Genomic DNA, 7,373 nt, shown 5'->3' with positions numbered 1-7,373 from the left:
AAGTTTCCTCCATTGATCAAATCATGTACTACCAACCATGTGAAATCAAGACTTGACAAATTGAAACCTCGGCCTCATGAAGCGATGCATGGATTTGACCCTGCATCCAGAGCCAGGCTTTAAGCTTCATTTTGTTCCTTGAGATTAAAAGATAAATTATTTGATTAGGGGCTAATTCAATCTACCCTAAACTGGAAGATTCTAATCCTGCGGTTGCCGCAGCGGGTCTAGGTCACTGGACGTGGACCCCTGGTCCAAAGGAACAACGCATGATTTGGGTTGATAATTATGGGGAGACAGGATCGCCGAGATTAATTTGTTGGTCGATTCGCCGTCCAACGTTTTGTAAACTTTTGGCTCGACGACCGTTCATGGAAGGGTGACCTGTCTGGGTGGTCCCCACTCTCTGGACGGTCGACTATTGACCCGCGTGGCTGCCCATTTGTCTACCGGGCTTCCACCCTTTAACCCTAATCAATCCCTGAAGCTGATTTTACTCCTTTAACCGCTTGATCTGTATACCCTGTTTTAGGAGATATATAAGAAAATAAGATTTTCCTTCTTTTGGATGGTCATATGATGAAATCCATCGGACGGCTATAATCTGCACTGATCAAAAGATCAAGCTGACAAATCCTGGGGTCAACTCCACAAAAAGCCCATAACAAGGATTACCAAATCCAAGATGAATGTGGGTCAGGGTCACGGCTTTTGAGGTTTGAAAGTCATTAGTAGTCCTTTGTGGGCCCTCTCAAATTGATCATTCCATCAATGAGCAAGGACCATCTAAATCATCAGCGTTTTGGGTCTTTTTGGTGGGGGTGAGAAGCAGGGAATCATTGATTACGGTTAACAAAGGTTATGAAGCCATAATAATTACTGCTCCCAAGGTCTCATCGGTGCGGATTATGTGGACACGGGAGTACAATAAAGTAAAGTGTGTCGGGGAATCTTTGCTAAACGCAGTACAAAGCAATAGATTACAATTTCAATAGTGTCTGCTGCTTCACCTGTTCAAAGCTCTGTAGATGGCATTTCATTTCACTAATTAATAACTCTTTGGCTTTGATGGATCATCAAAATCTTTTAGATGGGATTTTGATGTACTCCCCATCCTTATCAAATTAAGGCTTGCTTTAATAAGATTTATTTTTTATTTTTCCTAGGTCTGGCTAGGGTAGTTTTAAACAGTTAAAAGGGTTAGTTGGGCTGTACGTAAGATTGGTGATATCCAATCTGGGCCGTTTATTTTGTGCATGGCCCACTACTAGTTTGATGGAATTTGGGGGTTTTAATTAATTAAGTTGAAAAGTGGGGTGAAAAGCACCTTTTGTGAACTAATCATCCAACCTTGAGAGCTATACATGGGCATAGAGATGCTCTGGAGTGCTTTGAATACATCATCGTTTTGATTATTTTCTCACATTAGATTGAAGGGTTCTGATTTTTTTTACTAGTGGTGATACTCAATCTGGAAGGTTCATTTTCTTCATGGCCCACTACTAGTTTGATGGGATTTTGAAGTTTAGTATTAATTAAAATTAAAAAGTGGGATGGAAAGCACCTTTTGTGCACTAATCATTCAACGTCGAGAGTTAAACATGGCTATAGAGATACTCTAGGGTGTTTTGAGGAGCACCATCTTGATCACACATCATGGTTCTGATTAGGTTTTTCAGAAATGGATTGAAGGGTTCTGATTTATTCACGTAACTAGACGTTATGTGACTTCTAGAGGGTCATTGAGGGTCATTGGTCATCGCTCTTTTTCAAGTCATCACTCTTTTCAAATTCTAAGACCATAAATGCAAATCTCTAGAAAAGTAGATTTGAATCATGGGGACCCCACAGATATCAGAAGGATGTAACAATCCATCTGATGGGTTAGAATTTAGAGCAATCAATTTAACTGATTGTTGACCCATGCATGGACCCTCAACCGGTTCAACCATGAACCGGCCAATCTACATGGAATCCAATTTGATGATGATTAAGGTTGCGTTTGGATAAACGTCAGGATCTTTACTTTTGAAGCCCAAAAGCACAAAATCCCAATTTTAAGCTTTCTACTTTGGGGGGCTTGTAGATGTTTGGCTTAACAATATCATGACTGACACTTTTTATATCAATATCCAAAGCCCAAAGCTCAAAAGCAAGAATTTTTCCAAACAAAAACCAAAGTAATTATAATTGTTTTTTTAGGACGAATAGGTTTGCAAGAAAACTGCAAGAAGAAGATCCATGAAGAGCTGCCCATGGATATGAAACTATTTTTTCTTTTTTATTTTATTAATCAAGTCAAAGGATTGAACTATTGAAGGAAAAAACAGATTTTGCTTGCATCAGTCGCCTTCAATGGCCCAGGTTGACCCGAGTTTACTATGTACACCAAACCAAATCGGTCCAACCAAAAAATCACCCTTGACCAAGTCAACCTCTGGTTTGGAATCTCTGACACTGGATCTACCACATGTTGTGCACAAATCCAGAGGACAGTAACAACATTTCCACTGGCTCCAAGATCTTCCAACCCGAAGGAAAATTAACCCAAGTTGAATCATCAAAAGCATCCAAAAAAAAGTCTACCACTCAGCCAATCAAAATGGGATATTTTTGTAAGATGGGTCCTACAAAAAATTCAAGTAATATATAGTCAGCTTTAGTTGGTTAGCGCAGAGATTCTCATCTTCTCTTCTCCTTTTCTGGGGTGAGCTGATACGAAGGATGTGCAACCGAGAATCAGAATGGATGGATAAAGATAATCAAAAGATATTAGTGGATATTGAATATTTTGATTTTACACAAAGAGGGTGAAGGAACGATAGTGGGGACATAACAGGTGAGCTGATAAAGAGGGGTTGTTTTGTTTTGCTTGGTTTGGTTTTATAGGTGTTTGAGAAAATGCCGCTGTGGAGATGGGGGGTGAATGTAGACTATGTAGTAGATGTGGATGCACATTGCAAAAGGAACACATTGCTGTCATTAAATGGCCATGGGAAGCAAATCTTGGGGAATCAAATAAAATTGCCCCCTCTTTGCACCACCCCACCTGCTCAAGATATGGTAAGGGCACATGATTTCACACCAAGGAAAAGAAGCAGGGGTGACGTCACAGTATCTCTTGGGGGGATTTTGGTGGGACCCACATCACCCCCCACCTCAGCTTTTGCTTTCAGTCCAAAACATTTCGATTTCTTTCTTTGCAAATAAAAGCCCAACAAAACCTTCACATCCTTGTGGATTTGAAGGGGTTTTGTTAAATAAAAGTATAAGAGAATCGAGACCCAAAGATTTGTTATTGTTTTTTCTGTTTTCATTGAGGAAAAAAATATGCAGAAAGGAGGGTCCATTGCTTGTTCTCTAATTCAAAAATCAAGTTGGAAAATTCGGGAGATTCGGTATGAAATCTGGTCGGATCTTGCTTTCTAGGCTGTGGGATTTTGGTGGGTAGTATTTCAACACAAATGGGTTCTTCTCTTCTTTCTTAGAAATCCTCTTCTTCCGCGCTTCACCGTCAGCAGCAGTGCACCATCACCAGCAGCACAAGCACCAGCACAGCAGCTGCGAGTTAGCAACAATTACTACGTTTTGGGTTCTTTGTCTGTTTTCTTCTTTTCCCACTCTATTCTTCCTCTTTGATATTGGAGATTCAAGCAGAGAAATGGGTATGGCTGCAGAGGCCCAATTTCATGTTTTGGCAGTTGATGATAGCCTCATAGACAGAAAATTGATTGAGAGGCTCCTTAAGACCTCTTCCTACCAAGGTATGTTGATGATCCTACCTGAGTTTTGTGATTTAGAAACAAGCAGGAAAAAAAAAAAAAGAAAAAAACAGATGAGAAGATCATTCTATCATGAACTGTCTGCAGATTTGAATGTATTGAGTTTTAATTGTTATTGGCTTGGGGTTTTTCTGTTGTTGCTCGTAGCAGTTACTACAGTGGATTCCGGAAGCAAAGCCCTGGAGTTTTTGGGTTTGCGTGAGGATGACCAAACATACCCAAATCCACCTTCTGTTTCTTCAAACCATCATGTATGATTTTGTCCTGGATTTCTGAAAGTCTGAATCTTTTCTTTTCTGGGTTTTGTTGGTTGATCTTTGGTTTCTTGCTTTACAGGAAATGGAAGTGAATCTTATAATTACAGACTACTGTATGCCTGGAATGACAGGCTATGACCTGCTCAAAAAGATCAAGGTATAGTTTGTAACTTTGTGTATCCTTTTGTCTCTTTTCTCCTTGTGCTTTTGTTTCTCTTTTTTTGGGATTCATTCCCACCTCAGAAAGAAGCTCACTAGATTTTCCACGATATTCTGCAAACTTGCAGGAATCTTCATCTCTGAAAGACATACCAGTTGTAATCATGTCCTCTGAGAATGTACCTTCAAGGATTAGCAGGTAAGAAATAAAGACCCATATTGCCTTTTTACCCCTTCTAATCTGATTCAAATTTATAAATTCCCCCCACCTCCCTGAAAATAGAAAAAAAAAAAAATAGCAGGACAGAAAAAGAAAAAAATGACTCTTGAATCTTTTAGGATGGAACTTCGAAACCTTAAATGGTTTGATATGGGTATTTGCCAGATGCTTAGAAGAAGGAGCAGAGGAATTCTTTCTGAAACCAGTGCAACTATCTGATGTAAATAGACTTCGACCCCATTTGTTGAAAGGGAAATTGAAGGAGCAGCAAGAGCAGTTACAAATAGAGCAACAGCTGCCTTTACCGCCACCACCAACACCCCCTCCAGCAGTTCAACAACAACAAATACAACCACAGCCACCGAGCAACAAGAGAAAAGCCATTGAAGAAGGCCTGTCACCTGAAAGAAGAAGGCCAAGATACAGTGGCTTGGCAATGGTCTGATCAATAATAGTTCTATATTTTTTTATCAGCTCAAGTTGGTTCCATAACCTTCTTCCCCTCCTTTTCCTGTTTCCCAGTACTGCTTGACGATTGAGAACACAGGCATAATGGGAACATGTAGATCAAACTTCAGAGGAGAGAGGGAGAGAGGGAGAGGGATGAATGAGGAGAGAGATGTTCCATCATCATTTGTGGGGCGCTTGTATACATTTTTATATAAAGAAAGAACTCATTCAAATTTTGTTCTGTTGAGGGAAACAAAGAAAGAAATAAAAAAGCAGCAGCCATATCGTCATTCGTCAATGATCCTTTAGAGTTTCGATCAACCTTCTTCCCTTTGTCTGCTTTTAGTTATAAAACGTCTGAGCTTCATCTAAGACGATTGCTTTTTTCCTTCTTTGGGTAAAATTGACGAGTACTTGAACTACAAAACTTGAAAGGATTTTCCTTTCTTCCACCTCCGAGGAAAAATCTCTGAGAAGCATATCCCCGATCAATGCAGGCTTCAGTCTTCAGTCTTCAGTCGAAGCCTACGAGGAAGAAGGAAAAGGTCTCAAACAGGCCATGAACCATCAACCATGGATGAAAAGAGGAGCATCGCTATTACCCATCACCGGCTGTCGTCGAACCAGCGAGCTGAAAGCCTGAAACAGGGAAGTAGGTTGGAGATCAATGATTCAATCGAGAGAACTGACGTAGACACCATGAATTGGGTCAAGCCAGCAAGTCGGCTTTGAATGAACCGGTTTTTATTGGTTTGGGTTGACCCATTGGAGTTGGAACTGGGTTTTTGAGTTTGTATTGGACCGTGCTCTGCCCGGGGGAACTGGTAAGTGCCGTAATATATTTTTGTTTGGTCACCATCAATCGGGTTGGATGATAAACCGGAATTTCACTCAAATGGTTTTCTCATTCTGGTTCAGTTAGGTTGACCTACCTCATAAAAATTTACAAATTTTGGCTTGATTGTTGCCAAAGTATCAGTCCCTTTTAAAGATAATATGTTTCAAAGCTTGGTTTGATAGAGAGAGAGGAGAGAATTGAAATTCAAGTACAATTAATTTTGAAACAGGCTCAGTTTGGGAAGCATGCAAATACAAAGTTTAAAATTACTGTATGTAAGGTTTTGCACTGAATATATTTTTATTTGCACTCTTAAGCTTGTTTTCTTACAATGCAATCTCATGGTGCAAAAGCATGAGAGTACAATTAATTTGACTGCAAATTTGAGTTTTACTTTTACTTCAGGCTTTGTTTTGTTGTATTTGTAGTGTAGATGAAGTAAAATAGAACCTCAAGCAAAGTAATTCCTCGTATGGTGGCTTTGTAGGGAATTTGCTGTTGTAAAGTTCGATTTGTATGGAAAGGGAATTTCTTCACATGTCCTATGTGCTAAGAAAACTCCGAAACTCTATCACATTGTTTTTTGTTTGTCCTTTTGCTTGGGAGATTTTATTTGCTTAGCCCTTGGTCTCTAACTGTAAGGGAGGATCTATGACAATCTTTTAGGCTATGTTTGGTTAGGAAGAAAAATGTAGGGAAATTTATACAAAATTTGTAAAGGTTTTTCTATATTTTGCTTCTTTTCCCTACTTTTTCCTTCAAACCAAGCACAGCCTTAAATTTTTTTTTTATTATTTTTGTTTTGAATTCCGGGGTGAAAAATCAAGATGCTAATGCCCCTTTGGCTTGGTCGAGTTTAGCATTTTATTATATCTGGAAGTTTGGCATTGTTCACCCTTGTTATTGGATTCTCAAATTTATGCAAAACATTTTGATAACTTCGCTACGTAGAACTCAGAAAGCTGAAAAATACGATTGTTAAGCTCATAACTCGACTTTAAGCTAGTTTTGGTAGCTTCTTCAAAGCTGCTCAGTCATGGCAGAAGCCCTCCCAAACAGGCTCATAGTAGTCTTGGTGAAGGCCAATCTAATATAATAAAATCTTATGGTAATAATGAAGAATTAAGGAGGGACTATATTAAGGCTCCGTGAGGTAAGAGTATAAATACAAATATGTAGAGTGCAAAATCTTGCATTTTGTATATATTTAAACAATGCATATTTGTATTTGTACTCTTTTCAATTTGAGCTTAAGACTGAGTTTGGAAGGATATTAAGGCTCCGTGAGGTAAGAGTATAAATACAAATATGTAGAGTGCAAAATCTTGCATTTTGTATATATTTAAACAATGCATATTTGTATTTGTACTCTTTTCAATTTGAGCTTAAGACTGAGTTTGGAAGGAGTACAAATACAAATGTCCATTATAAATACATACAAAATACAAGGTTTTGCACTCTACATATTTGTATTTGAACTCTTTCCAATTTGGAAGGAGTACAAATACAAATATGTACAGTATAAATGCAAAATTATGTATTTTGTATTATTTTGTATTTATTTGCACTATACATATTTGTATTTGTACTCCTTCCAAATTGAGCCTAAGGCTGGATTTGGTTGCAATGCAAATTTATTTGCACTAGTATAAATGCATGGGAATGAA

General features: G+C 38.6%; 1 protein-coding gene and 1 long non-coding RNA gene across 2 annotated transcripts; both read left to right on the top strand.

Annotated features, from left to right (window-relative positions):
• Positions 1-3,202: 3,202 nt before the first annotated feature.
• On the top strand, positions 3,203-5,166 carry LOC148845182 (two-component response regulator ORR9-like). Its single transcript, XM_088954923.1, has 5 exons — positions 3,203-3,764; positions 3,933-4,033; positions 4,119-4,196; positions 4,327-4,397; positions 4,584-5,166. Exons 1-5 carry the CDS (start codon positions 3,662-3,664, stop codon positions 4,861-4,863), a joined length of 633 nt encoding a protein of 210 aa, XP_088811049.1. The 5' UTR covers positions 3,203-3,661; the 3' UTR covers positions 4,864-5,166.
• Positions 5,167-5,571: 405 nt separating this feature from the next.
• Positions 5,572-6,244, top strand: LOC148845181 (uncharacterized). Its single transcript, XR_016102216.1, has 2 exons — positions 5,572-5,692; positions 6,194-6,244. It is a non-coding gene; the product is annotated as an uncharacterized LOC148845181 (long non-coding RNA).
• Positions 6,245-7,373: the final 1,129 nt, after the last annotated feature.

This window comes from Nelumbo lutea, chromosome 7, assembly GCF_056320005.1.
Source record: "Nelumbo lutea isolate HS-2025 chromosome 7, American lotus-T2T, whole genome shotgun sequence".
In the NCBI taxonomy this organism is placed as follows: Eukaryota; Viridiplantae; Streptophyta; class Magnoliopsida; order Proteales; family Nelumbonaceae; genus Nelumbo; species Nelumbo lutea.
Note: the sequence above shows the minus strand (reverse complement) of the source record. Positions and strands in the feature narration are given on the sequence as shown.

Coding starts and splice junctions, on each gene's coding strand:
- LOC148845182 (XM_088954923.1), top strand. CDS start 3,662: ATGGGTATGGCTGCAGAGGCCCAATTTCATGTTTTGGCAGTTGATGAT. Junction 3,765..3,932: donor TAAGACCTCTTCCTACCAAG/GTATGTTGATGA, acceptor TGCTCGTAGCAG/TTACTACAGTGGATTCCGGA. Junction 4,034..4,118: donor CTGTTTCTTCAAACCATCAT/GTATGATTTTGT, acceptor CTTGCTTTACAG/GAAATGGAAGTGAATCTTAT.